The sequence below is a fragment of the Populus alba genome, chromosome 11 (genome assembly GCF_005239225.2).
Source record: "Populus alba chromosome 11, ASM523922v2, whole genome shotgun sequence".
In the NCBI taxonomy this organism is placed as follows: Eukaryota; Viridiplantae; Streptophyta; class Magnoliopsida; order Malpighiales; family Salicaceae; genus Populus; species Populus alba.
Genome location: NC_133294.1, coordinates 19,950,644 through 19,970,775, shown reverse-complemented (window position 1 = coordinate 19,970,775; position 20,132 = coordinate 19,950,644). Strand labels below are relative to the sequence as shown.

Genomic DNA, 20,132 nt, shown 5'->3' with positions numbered 1-20,132 from the left:
TGATATCCTTTTCATTTCGATCCCTTTTATTTCAATTCCACCCCTACCTAAAAAATCAAAACTTGATTTTCAATTAGGATCAAATCTTAAAAAATTAAACTTTGAGGATATATTAAATAATGAACAGTAATTCTATAGTATTCTTTGTGTGTCTGAGCAGTATCCATTTCCAGGAAATAAAACCACATCTTTTTAGGTAATGTTTTTTATTTTTAAAAATTTATTTTTAATGTTAGTATATCAAATAATTAAAAAATATAAAAATAATTGAATTTAAAAAAAATTAGGTTTTTTTTTTTTTAATCTGTGTGTCCGTAAAGATAAAGAGGCTCGTGTTTTTATAACATAATAATACAAGTGGAAGAGGGAAACCAAATCAAATTCAAAAATAAAGACGCTCTTCTGAATCCTCGCAGCTTCACTTGCCAATAATCAGCCGTCGAGAGGGAGACGATTACATCAATTCGATCAGATAATCGGCGCTTAAAATGAAGAAGGGAAATCGCAGATCGAAGCGATCAAGCATTGCCGATTCCTCTTCTCCATCTAAAGACGAAAGTGACCAACCACATCAGAACCAGGATTGCGACAAGAGAGTTCACGACTTGGAGAAAGAAAACGAAGCTCTTAAGGTAACCCTCGGTTTGAAAAACTAACACTACGTGCTTCTGATGTGTCGATTTTGCAGACATTCACTTTACAGTTTTTTTCTTAAAAAAATTTAAATCTGTTTGTCTCCTTAGAAGTTGTAGGAAACGAAAAGATATTAGAATCTTGTAAATATTTTTTCAAATAAGGAAGTTGGAAATTTGAAATTTCAAACTAAGGGAATTTACTATTGCCTGTGGTCGTATTAGTATTTTTCTCAATTGATTCAGTGGAAACAGGAAAAATTAAGGGTTAAAGTTTTTTTTTTTTTTGCTCACGAATCGGCAGAGGGAGATTGAGGAATTGAAGGAAAAAGATGGAGCTAAAATTTCGTCACCGATTTCCGTTGGTGGCAGTGTTGGAAAAAGGAAACAAGATGACATCCAGAAGTTACGAAACCTTGAAGAACAGGTGGGTTTTAAGTCACATTATGATATTCGCACTAGCGTATCTGTAACAAATATTGTGCCATTTTCAGGTCATGGAATTGAAGAAGAAACTAAATGCACATTCTCAGTTATCAAAGCTAAAACAAAAGACTTGTGAATCAGGGAGACCGGATGAGATTCAGAGATTAAAGGCTCAGAAGGTGATTTTTTGTTGTTGCTATATATGGAGCATGCCTTGGCAAATTAATTTGTCAGGATGTAAAACTTGCTTGTTTCACTAAATTTGCTTCTTTTTTTTTTTTCTCACTGCACAAGGTTCAACTCCTATGTAAGATGAAGTTAGATTCCGTGCAATTCAGGCTATCAAAAGCTTCACTGGAAAGAGAAGTTCTTCAGGTTTGTGGTTACTGTAAGGCAGCCATTCTTGCATTTAATCAGTTTTTAGCATCTTGTAGCTTGGGAATGTAAACTTTTGTGTTTAGGGAGGTCTGACATTAATGTATTGAGTTTCCATAACAACAGATGAAGAAAGAGCAAAGAAGGAACCAGTACGAAATGCGTAAGCTGTTGGCTTTGAACCAGAGACAAAAGCTGGTAATTTCATTCTTCTTTCAAAGTTTCTATGTTCCCCAAAACACTTTTTTTTTAATTAATAATATTTATATTCCTTAATGAAGATCTGTTAGAATCATTCTGGTCCATTTATCTTTTTTCCATGAATAACTTCTAGAGAGTCATTTTTCTTGATTCTTATGCTTCAACACTAGGTATTGCAACGAAAGACAGAGGAAGCTTCAATGGCAGCTAAACGGCTGAAGGGTCTATTAGAATCTCGAAAGGCTTTGTCTCAAAAAAATTCTGGTAAGTGGTTCCAGTGCTTCATACAATTCACGTTTGATTTGTTTAATAGTATAATTCATTGACTTTTTGTTTATTCCCAAATCTTGTACAGGCGTTAAAGCTGGCAACAATGCAGGAAGCCAGGTACTGATGATGAGCATGACTAGATTGTGTGTGCCTGTGCCTCTGTGAACATGCTGATCTGTAAATGATGAGGTGCTCTACAGAATGTGTATTTATGTGCATGTTAAGTGGTGGTGTTTGGGATGACACTTGCACATAGATTTATTCTCATGGGTGAATTCCTTCTAGCCCAATGATATCATGGTTACTGTCTGGACATACCTCTGGTGAATAACACCTTTGAAGTCTATGAATTGATAGAACTGAAATGATAAATGCCAACAATTGATTGATATCACTCATTGAAGCTATCTAATTTCTGCTCACACATGCCTTTTGCTATCGTGGTTTGATTTGAAAGGTCATACTGAAGTATATATGGTCTGCACTCTGGGTTAAACTCTGCTATAGTTTTTTCATTTCCAGCAGTGAATTAAGGGACAAAAATCGTTATTATTTGTTACTGCACCTTTTAGATATGAGTGAGCTTTTGTTTGTGCTGAAAATAGGGTCATTCATTTATGCTTTGGCTTTTTTAATTTATCTCTCTCTTGAGATGCTATCGTGTAGGGTATTGAGCTTGAGCTTAAAGTTGCAGCACGGGTGGAGGAAATACGTTCTGATTATGAACGTCAAATGGAAGAGTAAGTCCTCGTACTCTATTCAATGCTAAATGGCTCATCCTTTCATCCTCATTCCTTTTTTTTGTGTCAATGTTTGTAAATTTTTTACTTTGTTGTTTTCTAACAAAGTTTTTATCGTTCTACCTGATATTGATCTTCATGTTATCTTATTAGTTTCAAACTTATTGTTGATTTCTTCCATCCTCATCCATCAATTGATACAAAGTGGTTCCATCAAATTTCTTTAGGATGGATTATGAGGTCAGAAAGTTTGAGGAAGAAGCAGAGAAGTTAAGGCTTGAAAATTTCAGGTGTGTTTAGTTGCTGAACTTGTTTTCCCTCAATTTACAGTTTTCTTTCCTCCGTACTCGTACATGTGATCAGTATGCCTTTGATTGAACTTGTTCTTTCTGTGTTCTTTAAGGTGCCTGTTGCAGGATAAGGAAGTTGAATGCACAGTGAGGGATAGCGAGTTAAGGGACTTGAAAGAAGAAGTTACCAGGTTAAGTAGTTTGGTCAGTCGACTGGGAATGGCCAAGGCACAAGTTAATTCAAGGAACCCACAGGTAAGAGCATCTGGCTGGTTCCATGTCCTGCTTTTACTTGATCTTTTGAGCTTGAATTGTACGAAGGAAGCTTTGATTAGTTAGAATCTTTCTCAGCGAAAAGCAAATTAGTCCATGCAGAAAGGCCAGAAAATTTGGATCTAATGAAGAGGTGGCATTTTTTGATCAGGTAGGTGTGGTTCAGTCCTCTTTTTCAGTCGGAAGTAGTATTGAGCTATTAGGAACGGATACATATGAATCAGAAGGTTCAGGAGGAAATACTGCTGTCATGGGGAAATCTGCATCAGGTGCTTGCTGCTCGTGCAGCAAGAAATCCCTCTGCAAGACAACAAAATGTGAATGTCGGGCTGCTGGAGGAAGCTGTGGGACATGTTGTGGGTGTGCAGCCTTGAAGTGCACCAATAGAAAAGTCTCAAGCAAGGCGGATGACTCCCAACAATCAGAGGTAGCTCAAAAGTTGCACGTATCCAGTTCATCCGAGACAGGAAAAGATATTATCATGTCTCAATCTACTGACTTGAATAATGATCTTCAACCTGTAAGGAAACCTTTGCATGAAATTGGGAATGCGCGGGTATGCTACACTTTCACATTTAACTGTTCTTGTTTTTGGGCCAGCCTTTTTCGTTTGATAATTTTTCAGTTTTGGTAACAGTAATGTTTGAAAGTTGAAGTAGGCAATTATTTCTTTCACAGTCACTTCCCCTTCAATGTTCTTAATATTTTTTCATAAGATTCGAAGTGTAATCAGCTGTATCAGTACTTTGCTGTTATTTTTGACCTTTTCCATTGCTTTGTAACAAAAATTTGAATCCCTACAGATGAATTCAAGCCCTATAAAACCTGTCAAGAAAACAAGAAAGCAGAAATCAGCCCTGCAGCTCGACACCACTTCTCAATCTTGCTCGCTGCCAGAAAATGCTGAAGGCCCGAGGAAAATGGAAAAAGTTGCCCTAGCAGATATCCCTTTGAAGTTAACAAGAGGGGCAAAGCGGTCAGCAGCCATATGAATTTTTATTAAGATACCTTGTGTTCTACTCCAAGGACAGGGAACCTCGACTTTACAATTTATACATGAATAATGGGGGGTGCGTTCAAATCTGAAGTGGAGTCTGTTGAATTTTGTGGCCACAGGATGAACGCAATTTTTGCTAGTGTGGGTTGAGGAACCCCTCCCTTACGTTTTGAGATGGGCAGATGTGAGCCTAACTTCTATTGATTGTAATGATGTTTTCCAGCTGCATTTGTATTTGAACTGGAGGCTTTGAGAGATTGCATTTTGGATCAATGAAAGCTAATAGCTGAAGTTCACAGCTGCAGATAGCAGATACATCATTGATCAATGTAAAAACAAATTTGGCCTGTCCATTAGCACATTATTAAACATAGCCTAATCATCAAAGGTGGGGAGTTTCTTAAGAGGCCGCCTGCACTGATTAATCCACCAGTCATGGAACCAGCAGCCGCAACCCGGTTACTTATCCGGTGTGTGTGCCTGAAGAACATGCTAGCAATTGGCGGGCCTGTTCCTTATCCGGTGTCGTTTTGATGCCTTAAAAGACCTAGTATCGAACGAAAGTTTCCGCTGATCAAACTTTATTAACAAATTTAGCTGCAGTTAAAAACTGATATGCGACAACCGGAAAACCACATCAATTCATGCCATGTACTCGAGTTCTTCTAATACAACAAGCAACGGGTTGGACAAAATTGTAATGCAAAAGTAACAAAATTTAGCCTAATGGTATTTTCCCACTTCTTGTTGGCATCTTAAACGGATTTGTAATTGCTAAACTCTGATGCCCACTGCATGACAATTTTCCTGGTCCTGAAAATTGGCTTCAATTATCTTGCAGAGTGCCCCATCTAGGATCTGCTGCAACGTTCATTATCAAGTTCAGATTTTGCTAATCTCGAGTTTAGTAACCCAATAATCTAGCTGACTTGCAACGCAAGCTGACCCGGTGGAACCATACGAGCAGAATTTATTAACTGCATTTTCTACTCCAAGATACTCGTATACATCTTGGTGAAAGGCGGGGTTTATACGTTTCAGATCATCAAGAGTTAGATCTTCAAGCCGCAAGTTCCTTGAAACACATAAATGAACACATGTTCCAACTATTTCATGGGCTGTTCTGAAGGGCAGTCCCTACAAAAAAGAAAAAGAAGACATATAAGGCAGTTGAAAATTTGAACAATTTAAGCGAAAAGGATTGGAATGAATAGAAAAAAATGTGAATGGAGAATTGTCAAAACAACTAGGACCCACCACACTTCTGGTATTGAACCAAGAATTAAATATGATGCAGAAGAAAAAATTCAGAGACTCTAGGAATTTAGAAGCCTAGAAATAAATTGGAAACATAATAGGAACACAAAAACAATGCCAGTTTATTACATGGATACACTCAGTTTAGCCCTCAGAAGTGATTGGTGTTATTACTGCTCACGTCTTAAACTGTTTGGCATTACTGTTCGTGTCAGTATGATTTTCCATTCAGGATCATCTGTTACCAATTTGTCCCTCCTTATTCTCTCCTTGAGTAAGAATTATCCAGGTATTTTTAGCGAGGCAGTCCTTCTCCTTCCCCTCGCCACATTTCCTCTTCTTGAACCATTTTGTTAATATTCACTGCTTAACTCACTTGACCTTACAATAAGTAGGAAAAAGAATTCGCATCAACAACCTACAGAAACTCATTTCTATAGTATTCTGGATTAGTAATTTACTGGAATAATTCCTTCGTTGAAATGGATAATAGGAAAACTGATGTCCATGGGTGATGGACACAAGCTCTCAGTTCGGTTTTTGATTGTCCCGGGAACTATTACTAGGTAGCTGCATTCCTCATAATCATGATGAAAACTTGGAAGTAGAAGAAATTAAAGCTTATTTTAAATGACAAAAAGAAGTCGATCAATAACAATAACTTGCCTTATTGACAAGATAATCAGCAAGTGTTGTGGCATCAAGATGGCCGGCTGGCAGAGACTTTTGAATTCTCTCCCGGTTAAAAGTGATGTTCTGTGCAAACTCTGCTGACACTTCGAGCATCCCTACAACTGTCTTAACACTGTCAAATACAGGTTCCTTGTCTTCCTGTCTCATGAAAAAAAATACATATATATTCAAAATCTGAATAATGGTAAAAGATCAATGGCAGAGAAGGGAAGGATGAATAGCAGGATAAGTATGGAAGCATGCATCTGCATAACTAATATAAATCAAACAATGATAAGCGTGCACAATTCCAAAGGTAAACTTGATCTCAACTTCAAGAGCAAAAAGGCTAAATTTCTCTCTACAACTGCAAATGTTTTGGTATCCCATGACATAATAAAGAGGCATCCCAAAACTTTTATCATATCAATACCAGATAAATCTATAAAAGAGCCTACCTGCAAATCCCGATTATAAGCGAGTGGAAGCCCTTTGCACAATGTGAGAAGAGTGACCAGGTCTCCTATGACCCTAGCAGATTTTCCTCGGACAAGTTCCATGGGATCTGGGTTTTTCTTTTGAGGCATAATACTACTTCCAGTTGAAACAGAATCACTTGGTGTTAAAAATCCAAACTCCTCTGAGGCCCACAACACCCATTCTTCACCCAATCGAGAAAGATGAATTGCTGTGATGGAATTAGCAGAAAGAAACTCCATGACAAAATCTCGGTCTGAAACTGCATCAATGCTATATAAAAAAAATGAAAAATAACCAACTACTCAAGGAAGCCAGGTATCAAGAAGGGAGGGAAATTCAAAAGCAAATAAGAGATAAAAGAGTCGATAAGAACACACACAGATGGTCCCACATGCCCCATTTTCAGGGGCCAACAATTGACATCTTACGTGGAGCAGAAAGCATGAAAGTGCTGCTTCAAAAAAGGAGTTATCCGCACAGCATAAGACTAATATTACAGTAATTAAGAAAGAATCTAGAAATAAAATTGAAAAAGGTTCCAATGCTTGGCAAAATCTTGCAATTTGTCATCACGAAGATAAGCCAGGGAAGCCATCACACTGCCGTCAATAAACAGAAAAAGATATAATTCATAATGTATGAGAAAGAAATAATGACCAGATTCTTGAATGGGGCAGTCAAAAACCAATATAAATGGTCTTGACGACAACTAATTAGTAAGCTGACAAACACCATCTTTCTCAGATTCCCAATTAACACCCCAGAGTATAAAAAATATCAAAGACAAATATGCTTACCTATTCCTCATGGGAGCAGTGAATCCTAAAGCTTCAGAAGTCATAAACCTATCGATTGGTAAACCGGTGCCAGCCAATGCACATGCACCCAGGGGGCAGAAATTCATCCTAAGTTTACAATCAAGTAAGCGACCAGCATCACGTTCAAGCTACAATAAAAAAATGTAGTCAGTGTTCACTCTTATGAAGACACCAAGACTGATTTAAAGGGACAAGGAAAAAAAGAAGAAGGCTGTTTTGGTCAGTAATAACACCATCTCTGACCATTGCCAGAGAAACCAATCATTTAACATGTCCAAAAATCACCTAAAATTCTCAACCAACCATCAAATCAATATTTAATGTAACTACTAAAGTTTCCAATTGAAGCTTTTCAATAGTAGACAGATCAAGCATGCAAGTCTCAATGTTCTCGTCAGTTAACACAGTAAGCGCCCCACAAGTGAGTTCTGGTTCTTATAGACATAAAGATTCTAAAATGTTCCCCACCAACCAACAGCAACAAGGCAATCAAACCTGTTCGACATAGGCTAAGAGCAGATGCGGCAACAAAACAGGTTGCGCTCTTTGCAAATGTGTGTAACCAGGAACAATGAGCCCTTCATTATTCAAAGCCAATTTCACCAATGCAACCTGTAAATTTTTTATAGATGCAGCGATTCTATCAATAGCATCACGACACCACAGTTTAAAATCAGTCAAAACTTGATCATTCCTACTCCTCGCTGTATGCAGTTTCTTGGCAGGTTCACCAATCATCTCAGTAAGCGTTGCCTCAATATTCATATGCACATCTTCCCTGTCTGCCCTCCACTCAAACTCACCAGCCTCAATCTTTCGTTGTATCTCATCGAGCCCTTTCAAAATACTGTCTTTATCACTCTCGCTCATCAACCCCTGCAAAAAACAAAGCAGCATAACAAGCTTAATAGCCCAATTCACTTGCTTAAAGAAAGAAATCAAGAAACTGTTAATGCAAGAGCAAGAAGGGACCTGTTTTGCAAGCATGGAGGCATGAGCTTTGCTGCCCATAATGTCATGCTTGTACAACTCCTTGTCAAACGAGATTGACTCGGTGAACTTCTCTACTTTATCAGTCACGGTCTGTTCGAATCTACCTCCCCACAACTTGTTCTCTTTCTCCATGAGTTTAGCCTGGATCGCTAGTTTTCTTTTTGGCGTAAAGGAAGAAAAGTTTGGGTTTCTGTGAGTGGTTTTGTTAGAGAAGAGGGTCTTTGGTGAGGGGAAGTGGAAAGTAGATGGTGAAGTGGAGAATAGTTGTGATTCCATTGTAGAGACGGCTATAAGCGAATTGAGGTTTTGAGGAATCGCAACTCTTCTCTGTGCGTGCGTGCGTGCGTCTTTGCCCGTTTTGGGGGTTTAGGTGGAGAGGACTAGGAAGAGGAGGACTTGGGCCTAATAGACTAGTGATATCGGTTAATATGGGCCCCCTAAATCCTATCTCACTCTGGGCTTGTCGGAGAGCTGTACTGAGGTGACAGCTGCAAAGTCCGACCAATCCCGGTCCAGGCTAATGAGAAAGTCAGATCGGCTTCGCCCAAAAGGCTGGCTCTTACTGCTAGGCCGACAGTCTAATAATTGTTGCTCTTGTTTGTATATTCCTCTCTTACATGCATGTCGGTTTCCGATTTCCATTTGATTTATTATAGGACTAAAGGAAATGGGATAATTCAAGAGCTATCACACACTTGTCAAGGTATAATATATGAGCGGAGCATGCAGATAAAAAAGAAATATAATAGCTCTTTTTTTTTTTTTTTTTTAATGAATTCTAAGTGCTAACTTGTTTCAAATGACACGAGACTTGGTTTCTTTTCTTTCAAGGAAGAAAATAAAAAACCCAACACTTGTGAAGGTGTATGTATATACATGTAAAGTGAAAGCAAGCATATAGGCGTAGCAATTTCTTGAGTGAACGTTGAGTGCAAAGTGCCAAAATGTTTCAAGTGATTCTAACAACAAAATTGCAAAACGACCTCTTAACTATCATGGACTTATCCTCTTCGACCGACACGCCATATCAAAGTCTCCGAACCATCAATTTCGTTGATTCTTGGCACAGTCGCCTGCCAATGCATCGAAGATTAACCAAAGACTACTTTATTATTATTATTATTATTATTATTATTATTATTATTATTTGTGTGTGTGGAGCCAAGACCAGCAATTAATTAATTATCAGATCCCACAATAATTGAGTGCCAAGAACAAAGGGGTTCGGTAGCTGGTAGGCCCTCCTCCAGGTTGATTAGAGATGGATACAGATGCCCTCTGCCTTCTGTGTATGTTTTGCAAATGCAGCACGAAAAAATCGTAGCATAATTATAAGATGATCAGTGATTAGCTTCTGGAAATTGCATGGTCGTTGTCACGACGACAAACCGCCATGTGTGCCAGTTGTTGGTTGATCGATGTAGCACGCAAGTCCTTCTCAGGTTGATTAAAACAGGAGGGTGAATGGAAACACGTCGTGATCACAAGAACATGTGGTTCCGACGAGAGAATCTGTGGACCTCCCCCCTGCAGGTTGAAGGAGGAGAGAGTGCCATACGTGGGTTTTTCCCTTATCTTCAGGGTTGTGGATGAACTATACGAGGATAGCTACAATTGATGCCCTTTTGAAGCCCATGGCCATCATGAGATTTGCTTTAGCGGCTAGGAAAAACCAAGCAAATATGAGAGCATGTAGAGTTGCGCATTATTGATACCTTTTCTGTACCATCCTTTTGCTTTTGTTAGCATGGTCTAACACGTTTTTAAATATTTTTCATTTTTTGTAGTCTCGAATTAGTTTTTAAAATAATATTTTAATATATTTTTAAATAAAAAAATATAAAAATATAAATCCTTCAAAACGACAAAAACAAAAGGAGGAAGAAGGTCATCCACAGCTTTAATTGACTGGGGTGCTAATGATGAGTAAATAAAGAAATTACACTAGAAGAGGTTTTTCATCAAGCACCCACACTGCTAGAGACAGAAAGAAAAAAGAAGCCACAAAGATTTGGCCTTAAATTCTTCCGTCCAACCATTAGAATCCAAACTTTCAAGGAGTCCATGTGTAGTTTAAAACTTACAATGGCATATAGTTTATTCTTTAATTAACAGCTCACGAATTAGAAGTTGATTTTTTACTTAAATATATTAAAATAATATTTTTTAATTTTTTATTAATATATCAAACCAATATAAAAAAAATTAATATGTTTTTTTTTTTAAATTAAATTTTAGCCAATCGGCAAGCTGGCCGGGGCTTGATTGATGACCATTTATTATATTTGTATTGTACACCACAGCTACAGTGTCTAGCACACGCCGGTTACTTGAGCCACAAAGACACGCAAATCCATGGTCATTTCCCGCGCCACGTCATTGCTTATTCCCTTGCCTTTCCTCTAGCCTCCCTTCCCGGCAGCCACCCCACCAGCACCACAAAGCTGACCATACCAATTAATCAGCCCTGCTCCCCTGCACCCGTATCCACACTAACACTCAACCTCCCCTCACCTAATCATCGTTTATCCTCCTCCTCGTTTTTCCTTCAACAATATTTTTATTCTCCATCAAAAAATAATTTTTGTTCTCCAAGATTTATTTATTTATTATTTTTTGTTAACTTCCTATAGAATCTCAGCTAGGTTACTTATCCATGTCACACACACACACACACATATATATATTTATTTGTAAATCATACCCATCACTCGATTGCTATTTACAAATCTTAATTCTATAGGTGGTCCAACTAAAAGCCCCGATGTTCACACGTTTAAGACAAAGCTCATGTGATATAGTAAACTCGGTTCCAGAGAATAACAAACCAAGTTAGTTTTGTTTTGTAAGTTGCTCATAACTTTCCAATTAGAACCAAAACTCAAATCTCTCAATCTCCTCTTTCTTTAATTTTTTTGTTCTTTCTCTTAATCTAAAAAAGAGGAGACAAATCTATCGAAACTAGGGTTTCTCATTCATCTGTTCGGATACAAGCTCGAAACACAATAACAACTCCTTGTTTTTAAGGTATCCGCATTACATTACGCTTGTAATCTGATCTTGATTTTTTGAACCTATAGCCTTCTTTTAGCAATTGATTGGTTTCTTGATCCTGAGATTGATTCAGCCAAGAACGCGAAAGAAAGTGAATATTTTGATTTTTCAAATTTCTTATTTATTTAGTAACAATATTGAGTTCACGTGCATCTGGTGAGCTTGAGAAATCTGTTTTCTGCTCGCTTTGTATGGATTGGGAGAGATCTATGTTTGGTACAATTGCGTCCTTTTCTATTTTTAGATTTTCTTTTGAATGATTCTTTATTTTGATATTAAATTCTGTATTTTTCATATGTGAATTTATTGTATTGACCAGTGATAGTTCATTGAACCCGTGCCTTGTAATTTTTCTTTTCTTATTCATTAAATTTATGTAAATCCATTGTATTTATCAGTGATAGTTCATTGAACCTGTGCTTCGTAATTTTTCTTTTCTTAATCTTTGATTTTTTTTATTTGATGTTAAATTTTGGATGGAACCAAAAATGTGAAAAAAAAATCCAACCTTTCGAAGTTGTTTCATCATGAAAGTGAATTCATAAGGAAAACATGAAAGGCAATTGCTTTTTTTTTTTTTTGTTTCATTTAAAGCTAGTTTGTTTTGTTGTATAAGGTTGCTATCTTCGTTTTGGTTGTCAACATTAGTTACTCTATTTTTGTGTGTTAACACTGTGTTTATTGTTGATTCCTTTTCACAGGGGTAAAGTACTCGTTATCTTGCCTATTTCCGCTCTTCAATCATCAGACCTTGGATTAATTGCAGTTTGTTGAGTTTTTCTGTGATCAATTTGCTAGGGTGATTTTTTTGTTGATTTAATGGCTGTGGCATTTACCAATCTTTCATGGTGGTTATGGAGTGGAAAGCATCAGGAACCCAGAATTTCAAACGGGTCTTCTTTAAACGCAAGACCTGACTCGGATTTGTGGGAATCGTCGGATACTCTGAAATTTCCATTGGTTCAGACTAATGTGGCATCCTCCTCTAGAAGGGTTAAGAGAAAATGGCACAGCCGGGAAGAGCGGAAAATTGATAGGGAATATGATGTTGTTCTTGTGCCATCTGATGGTGGCTGTGTTTCAGGGTCAGAGTCTGATGATTCGGATTATTCCATTGGGTGGTTAGAGCCTCATGGACCTGAATTCCAGAGTGATGATGATACGGACAATAGTTTTGCTGTGCTGGTCCCATGTTATGGCCGTGTTCAAGATAATGCCTTTGAGGATAAAAAGAACAATCTGTTTGGTGCTATTGTTAACATTCCAGATGGTAAGAGTCATTGCTCTTCCAAAGTTCTTTTTATATTTCGGTTGCTTCTACAAAATCTTCTATTTTCTTCTTCCACTGTTGGTGTTGGTATCCTTATGCTGTGTTGATTAACAGTTCACTAGGTAGATTATCACGCAATTAGTATTGCAATAACCATGGTGTAAAGGATGGTGAAGTCCTTAGAACTGTTTCTGCTACCTGACTTGTCAGCTCTCCTTTCAATGATAAATGAACAGGCTATTATGAAATCATTAAAAACAAAAAATGATTACTGTGATGTGGCAAGGAAAGTCATTCAACTTCTTCTGTAGGCATTCTTAACTAAGTTACACAAAGAATGTGATTGCCTAAGAGAGCCTTTACTTCTACATTGGAATGCAATTTGCTATAGTTATTTACAATATTCTTTTTGGCATGGGCTATAATCTAGCCATAATTTATTAGACATTAAGAGGTTTAAAAAGGAGAAACATACATATTTTCGAGGTTTGAGAGGCTTGACAGCAATCTGAATTATTTCACGCTAATGTTTCATTTTGTCCCTTACTGGTTGGTTACTTTGGTAGTCAATGAGCAGTTGCTTGTCACTGCATAAAAGGATTGTTGTTTGAATTCCATACATAATCAATGCACAAAAATATCTCCTGCGTTATTAGGTGTTTAGGAGTTGCCTTCTATTTCCCTTTTCCTCTTTCCAACAAGGTTCAGAAGAGGAAAATTGTTCCGCCTTGCTTATATATATATATATATATATATATATATATATATTTGTGAATATGTATCTGGATATCTACTTGATGGATTTTATGTTATGAATTGTTGTTCCTGGTCAGCTTTTAGAAGCAGGATGCTTGTTGATTGGATTCTTTGTGGGAAACTGTATTTTTGTATTTGCTTTCACTTGCCTCATGTAAATCTTGAGACCTGTTAACTTCTCAGCATAGTTTAATTTCCATGCCTGAAGACTCTGAACCCTACCTACTGAACTACCCTTGCTTTGCCCTTCCCGCCCTTCATATAGTTGCCATATCTCGGCACTCATCCCAAGATTTACATTTATCTATCTTTGAGATATGTTTTGCAATTACCTTTAAGATATGTTTTGCAATTTGCATCAGCTGAACTATTGAATGATCACAATTTGAGCGCAGCTGATGAAATTTAAGAAAAAGAAACGAGTACTAAACTCCACTCCTATTTCTTGTTTATCTATGCTTATTGGCATTTTGCTGTTTAATCCCTTTTGTGATGTCATATTGATTGCAAATGTATGCATCTAAGTGGTTGGTGGAAGCAAAATGTATTTTTTCTCCTTCAACCTGTCTTAAAATGTGATTGTTTCTCTGTGCTGAGTTCTTAACTTTATTTAACTTCAATGTGCAGAGAGCAAGAAATACATGGAACAGTGGCTTTCTTCCGTCCAGAACATCTGACATTTAGTGCTGCTAATGATTTCACTTTACTGTTCATTGTGCTATACTTCTGTAACTGCTGGATCTTCTGGCAGAACCCATCCCGCTGTTTAACGTAGAAAATATTGTACATAGATATGGGAGGACTTGAAAGAAAAAGAAAAAAAAAAAAGGCAAAAAGAAAAAAAAGAAGAAAAAAAGAGTGTAGTTGGTCGGGTTTATTGCTTGCCAGTAGAAGAAGATTGCTGATGCTCTTCTTATCCTAGCTAGTACTAATATATGCTGAAAGTGGTGGGTTTTTTTGGCTTCTAATCATTTCTTGACCGTGAAGGAGTTTTCCCCTGCAGCTGCCCTCCCTCGTCACTGTCCACGATTGAGGAGATTAATGTGTGATGGCAGATACCTCAGCGAGAAAAAATAAGAGACGACAGAGAGAGAGAGAGAGCGTTTTGTTGCGCATGCTTTTAATTCTTTGATGTAAATATGGCTGCGCATACAGAAGCAGGTTCATGCTTCAAATTCTACTGTAAAAACTATGTAAATAATTGCAGGAATTGTGTACATATTGTATAGTTATCGAATCCTCTCTCGCTGTCTCTCGAAACTTGTGTCCTCTTCAACTGTTGGGATTCGTAATTTGTACGGTGATAGCTTGTGGCACGTTTCCCATTATCCGTGTTAATTGTCACCTAGTTCCTGTGTAGTTCATATCAAACCAATCAATTTCTTCAATAATAAAAACAAAACAACATGAAATGGAAAAATATTAGCATATTTAGAGATCATATATAAAATAATTTTCGGGACCGAATGGTTTGTTTTTCTAAACTATAGGCAGTAAATTATAATTAACTCCCAACTATAAATTCCTGTTAGAGTTTTGATTTTGTTGAAGTGTTTTTTATTTGTTCCTGGAAAAACAACAGACAGCAGGTCACGTCCTAAGTGGTACTATATACGCCTATAGTCTGTCTGCCTCTGCCAGCGCCACATGGTAAATTACAGAAAGAGATCATGTTTTGGACCGAAACATATCTTAACCTTATTCTGTTTTAAAAACATAACAATACCGTACCAAAGCTTTATTTGATTGGCCGACAGAATTGATTTATACTTGTTTTTCTATTTTCGTTCTTGGAGTAAATGCTGAAACAACAGAAATCGGTTAGTAATTTTAACCGGAAAAACAGAGTGGCACTGTGTGTGTCAACTTTCGGTTGATTGAAACAAGATGGGCATTTTTTCCAAAAATAGAAGAAGAAGAAGAAGAAGATAAGCACAAACAGTTTGTTCAGTTTTAACAAATTGAAGAGCCACTACTTTTTATAAATAGTCGAACTTCTTGAAAAAATAAGTTGAGAGTCCATTTCTAAGCCTAACAGACCATGCCGTGATTGCCCATGTAACAAAACAACGAAAATAAGCAGCAAAAATCCTGTCAAGCAACTAGCAATCAAAGAAAGGGAACAGACCCCCCTCTATTCTAGGAAACTAACCTGCCAAATCAAGGATCCTTCAACATGGCCGCATCCATCGAAGAGTTCCTATCGATGCTGAGGCTGTCAAAGGCACAAAATTTGGCCCTAAATATCCTCCCCCGCTGCTCATTAGAGACCCTCTAGGCAAAAGCTGTGTTTATCTATCGGCAAAATCTTCTTTCTCGTCTTCTTTGACAATTATTATCATCAGTATCTTATCCCGAATGCGTTGAATCTCTTTTGCATTTTGAGGGAGGGAAAAGACAGGTACAATGCTGCAGAGAGCAGCAAGCAATGCATATTCATGGTGGTGGGCAAGCCACATCAGGACAAAGCATTCAAAATGGCTGGAAGAAAACCTCCAAGGTGGGTACTTTTGTCTTCTTTTATTCATCTGTATATGTTTCTAAGAATTAATGGTCTTCTGTATGGTCTCTTTCGGTGATCTAGAATCTAGATTGATGCATAACTAGTCCTGTCTTCTTTTCAATTGTCCGCAACAACATGCCAGGTTCCTTTAAGTTTTCCGTTTGGAGATTTGCTAGGTCACACAAGGGAAAGGCTTCATTCAGTCAGAATATGTGTGTGTGTGTTATGTTCTTGATTATTTTACATGCTCAATGGCAACTAACTAACTCTATGTTTATTATACAAACGAAGAGATCGAAATCAATTCTGCTTCCGATGATCCCACATTGTTTAAGATCAATCGTGCATTTGCTTACCAATTCTCTGTTTTTTTCACAAAACATGTGAAGCAAATTAAGAAAAAGCAAGAAACCAGGAAAATGACAGAGATAACATTTTCAATAATGTCTAGCTTAGACTATGGTTGTATAAGAATATTCAAGTCTGCTATTTATTGACATATATGGCTCTTCTTTCTTTTGTTTTTGATTTTTAGTTTAACACACTTTTGATACGACAGATATGGAGGAAAAGGTTAATAACATGCTCAAAATCATTGAAAATTCGGGGGACTCCTTCGCTCAAAGAGCTGAGATGTACTACAGGAGGAGGCCAGAACTTATAAACCATGTGGAAGACTCTTACCGGGCATATCGAGCATTGGCAGAGAGATTCGATCATCTGTCAAAAGAACTGCAAAGTGCCAACCGCACCATTGCCACTGTCTTCCCAGAACAAGTTCAATTTGCCATGGATGATGATGATTTTGAAGAAAGTGATCCCACAATATTCGAATCTGATGATCCCAACGAAGCACACAAGGTCTCCAAAGAAAATATTCCAAAGGTACCCAGCATGCCAAAGAAAGATTTCAGAAGCCAAACAATGTTATTGTCCAGAAAGGGGCAACAGCTAAATAGAACTGCTAGCTCTGCTAAAGCCAATGTGCCTCCAAGTTCAGGCCTTAGCCGAGAAGAGGCTGTAGAGAAAACTGATAAGCTTCAGAAAGAAATTTTGGCACTACAAACGGAGAAGGAGTTTGTACAAAGCGTATCTGAACGATGTCAAGCTAAGTGCGGGGGAATTGAAAATCAGATAACTGAAATGCAAGTGACAATCAGCGGCTTACAAGATGAGTTTGGTATCAGCAATGTTATTGATGATAATGAAGCCCGAACTTTGATGGCTGCCACTGCTCTAAAATCATGTAAGGATACTTTGGTTAAGTTGCAAGAGAAACGGGAGCTATCAGCTGAAGAGGCTAAAGTAGAGAACCGAAGGATTAAGAAAGTCCAGCAGAAGTACGTAGCCCTTAAAGGTGAGTTTCTTTCTGACCAATCAGATCTGCTGGAGCCTGCTGATGAACAGGAGGCTGAATCAGAAGATATAGATCCAAATGATACGAATTTTTTGCGAGAGAAGATTAAAGGTGAGCTGGAAGCAGATTTAAAATCATCCCACACAGTGATGCAACTGGCTGAGAGAATTGATGAACTAGTTGAGAAGGTTGTGAATTTGGAAACTGCAGTCTCTTCTCAAGATGCTCTGGTAAACAGACTAAAATCTGATTCAGATGGGCTCCAGACACACATCAAGACTCTAGAAGAGGATAAGGCGACTCTGATGGAAAATTCAGAGAAAATGAGCAACAAGCTAAGAGAGTTGGAAGAGGAGTTGCGTACAGTGAAATGCCTCACCGAAAACATCAAAGATCAAAATAAAGACCTTCTAACACGTTTAACTGAAGCAAGTTGTGCCATTGATCATTTGTCAGTGAAGTTACAAACAGTGAAACCAGACAAGGAAGTTGAGAAAGAAGAACCAATCCAAGAATCAGGAGCTGCTGTTGATGTCGAAGCAGGCAGGGGGGTCGAAGAACAAGAAGAACATCTGGCTTCTTTCAATGATGCATTTGTATCGAAGGCTATGGAAATGGAAAAGGAAGGGAGGAATGATGACGTTCCTGCTGTCAATTGTTCTATCAAAGCAGAGGAATCTGGACCAAACCAAAAGCTCACTGCCGTAACTGATGATCATGTCCCAACACATGATCAAAAAGATTTGCATGAGGAAGAAAACGATCTTGCTGCTCGGCTAGAGGAACTGGGAATAGATGAAGAGGATCAACCCAACTGGAGGCAGTTGTTGGCGAGTGGGTTAGATGACAGGGAAAAGCTTCTGCTGGAAGAGTATACTTTGGTCCTCCGGAATTATACTGAAGTAAGAAAGAAGCTCGGTGACGTTGAGAAGAAAAATCGGGACGGTTTCTTTGAATTGGCATTGCAGATTAGGGAATTAAAGAATGCTCTTGCCCTGAGGGATGAAGAGATCCAATCTTTGCGTGAAATGAGCTCTCACCAACAAAATCTCAAAGAAAATAACGATGGTGATTCGACAAAATATAAGTACTCACATGCAGAAGGTTCTCCCGACCTTATGACACAAGCAGCTAGCTTCCTGGATTCAAATCTTTCATCTCGAAGTTCACCTCGGCGGCCAGTTTTTGACTCAGATCACGAACATCATGTAGAAGCCAGAGGAAGAATTGGTGAATTAGCTGTATCTGGAGATAATAGAAGGTACTCTGCGAAAGAGGTTAGCAATGTGATCAAGATGAAACGTGCAAATTCACCCCATGTTCCTTCAGCTGTAGAAGAAAAGATCCGTTCAGATATTGATGGACTGCTGGAGGAAAATCTGGAGTTCTGGTTGAGGTTTAGCACCACCTTGCATCAGATACGAAAGTTTCAAACTTCAGTCCATGACTTAAAGGTGGAGCTATCAAAAGTAAGAGATAAAACAAGGCGAGATGGAAATGACAAGAGTCAATATATCATCTCAGAGACTCGGCCAATATTCACACATTTGAGAGAAATACAAACTGAACTAACATTATGGCTGGAGAACAATTCGGTAATGAAAGATGAAGTGCATGCTAGACATGCATCTTTATGCAATATTCAAGATGAGCTGTTGAGAGTTTCCAATCCAAGTTCCAAAGAAGAAGAGGCTGAGCTAAGTGAATATCAAGCAGCTAAGTTTCAAGGTGAGATTCTCAACATGAAACAGGAAAGCAACAAGGTTGCAGATGAGCTGCAAACCGGTCTGGATCGGGTGAGAGGACTCAAGGTTGAAGTTGAAAGGTTACTCACAAGACTGGACGAGGAGCTCGGGATTTCAGCATCCAAAAACAGGAGTTCATCACACAAAGCTAGAATCCCCTTGCGCTCTTTCTTGTTTGGTGTCAAGTTAAAGAAACTTAAGGGACAAAAGCAGTCAATCTTCTCATGCGCAAGCCCTGCACTGCAGAAACAATATAGTATGTTCGAGGATGGAAAACCCCCACAACACCACTGAAGATTGGATTGTTCCTTTTCCATTTTCCTTTCGTTTTTCATTTTTTCATTTGGCTTGCCTGTCGTAGTATTAGATTCTTCAAATAGAACTTGAAGCAACACTACGAGTTCCTTGTTAATTTTTCTGACCCACTGGGTGAAATTTAAGTAACTAATCAAAATATTTTTACTAAGCAACACCACGGATCCTCTCTTTACCTCAGCCCTATATTGTTGCCCATTGTTTGAATTTCTCTGGATCAAGACAGTGAAAAAAGGATCAGCAGAAGCTAAATCCACCCCAACTTATCAATTAAGATTTTTAATTTATCCAATTGCCATGCCGAGGTTTTCATCTGACATCGGTTTTGCAGAAAATGCAGATCACACTGCATTTCTGGCTGCAACAATCCAACTAGCATGTACGGGAAAGATGAAAGATTAATCAGTGACACATGAATCAAACAGTTCTTACACAGCTTATAGGCTGAGATGTCTTCTTATTTGCAATTTATAAGGAAAACTTCAGGTTTTAAATCATAAAGTCAATGATTTACCCCAAAAGAAATCAGAGTCGATGGATTTATGTATCAGGTGGGGGGGGGGGGGGGGGTGACATGAAATCTCAAGATGAAGTCGGCATTTACACGCGCAAAAAAATATCTTTCTTATTAGTTACTCTCTAATTCCAAGTAAAAACACACAGACGAATACAAAATAAATAAATAAATAAAATCCATACCTCATAAAG

At 38.0% G+C, this 20,132-nt stretch overlaps 4 protein-coding genes across 4 annotated transcripts; 3 read left to right on the top strand and 1 right to left on the bottom strand.

Moving 5' to 3' along the window:
• The first annotated feature begins 358 nt into the window (after positions 1–358).
• LOC118031546 (kinesin-like protein KIN-4C) lies at positions 359–4,519 on the top strand. The gene is made up of 12 exons (XM_035035986.2): positions 359–632; positions 937–1,059; positions 1,127–1,237; positions 1,353–1,433; positions 1,560–1,631; positions 1,805–1,898; positions 1,990–2,021; positions 2,571–2,644; positions 2,872–2,934; positions 3,048–3,189; positions 3,359–3,763; positions 4,011–4,519. The coding sequence occupies exons 1-12, from the start codon at positions 489–491 to the stop codon at positions 4,197–4,199; spliced, it is 1,530 nt and encodes a 509-aa protein (XP_034891877.1). The 5' UTR covers positions 359–488; the 3' UTR covers positions 4,200–4,519.
• A 305-nt stretch (positions 4,520–4,824) lies between these two features.
• Positions 4,825–9,005, bottom strand: LOC118031545 (argininosuccinate lyase, chloroplastic). The gene is made up of 6 exons (XM_035035984.2): positions 8,404–9,005; positions 7,927–8,307; positions 7,411–7,559; positions 6,592–6,883; positions 6,128–6,292; positions 4,825–5,341 (listed from the first exon to the last, which is right to left on the bottom strand). The coding sequence occupies exons 1-6, from the start codon at positions 8,698–8,700 to the stop codon at positions 5,087–5,089; spliced, it is 1,539 nt and encodes a 512-aa protein (XP_034891875.1). The 5' UTR covers positions 8,701–9,005; the 3' UTR covers positions 4,825–5,086.
• Positions 9,006–11,267: 2,262 nt separating this feature from the next.
• On the top strand, positions 11,268–14,741 carry LOC118031547 (uncharacterized). Its single transcript, XM_035035987.2, has 3 exons — positions 11,268–11,451; positions 12,180–12,748; positions 14,132–14,741. Exons 2-3 carry the CDS (start codon positions 12,298–12,300, stop codon positions 14,179–14,181), a joined length of 501 nt encoding a protein of 166 aa, XP_034891878.1. The 5' UTR covers positions 11,268–11,451; positions 12,180–12,297; the 3' UTR covers positions 14,182–14,741.
• A 151-nt stretch (positions 14,742–14,892) lies between these two features.
• LOC118031544 (protein NETWORKED 2A) lies at positions 14,893–19,579 on the top strand. The gene is made up of 2 exons (XM_035035983.2): positions 14,893–16,004; positions 16,567–19,579. The coding sequence occupies exons 1-2, from the start codon at positions 15,911–15,913 to the stop codon at positions 19,401–19,403; spliced, it is 2,931 nt and encodes a 976-aa protein (XP_034891874.1). The 5' UTR covers positions 14,893–15,910; the 3' UTR covers positions 19,404–19,579.
• Positions 19,580–20,132: the final 553 nt, after the last annotated feature.

What these genes read in the sequence shown, in the direction of transcription:
- LOC118031546 (XM_035035986.2), top strand. Translation starts at nt 489, where the DNA reads ATGAAGAAGGGAAATCGCAGATCGAAGCGATCAAGCATTGCCGATTCC. An exon ending in TGAACCAGAGACAAAAGCTG is followed by an intron (nt 1,632 to 1,804) that starts GTAATTTCATTC and finishes CTTCAACACTAG; the next exon opens with GTATTGCAACGAAAGACAGA. An exon ending in ATGAAATTGGGAATGCGCGG is followed by an intron (nt 3,764 to 4,010) that starts GTATGCTACACT and finishes GAATCCCTACAG; the next exon opens with ATGAATTCAAGCCCTATAAA.
- LOC118031545 (XM_035035984.2), bottom strand. Translation starts at nt 8,700, where the DNA reads ATGGAATCACAACTATTCTCCACTTCACCATCTACTTTCCACTTCCCC. An exon ending in CCTCCATGCTTGCAAAACAG is followed by an intron (nt 8,308 to 8,403) that starts GTCCCTTCTTGC and finishes TGTTTTTTGCAG; the next exon opens with GGGTTGATGAGCGAGAGTGA. An exon ending in CTTATAATCGGGATTTGCAG is followed by an intron (nt 6,293 to 6,591) that starts GTAGGCTCTTTT and finishes TTCATGAGACAG; the next exon opens with GAAGACAAGGAACCTGTATT.
- LOC118031547 (XM_035035987.2), top strand. Translation starts at nt 12,298, where the DNA reads ATGGCTGTGGCATTTACCAATCTTTCATGGTGGTTATGGAGTGGAAAG. An exon ending in TATTGTTAACATTCCAGATG is followed by an intron (nt 12,749 to 14,131) that starts GTAAGAGTCATT and finishes TTCAATGTGCAG; the next exon opens with AGAGCAAGAAATACATGGAA.
- LOC118031544 (XM_035035983.2), top strand. Translation starts at nt 15,911, where the DNA reads ATGCTGCAGAGAGCAGCAAGCAATGCATATTCATGGTGGTGGGCAAGC. An exon ending in GCTGGAAGAAAACCTCCAAG is followed by an intron (nt 16,005 to 16,566) that starts GTGGGTACTTTT and finishes TTGATACGACAG; the next exon opens with ATATGGAGGAAAAGGTTAAT.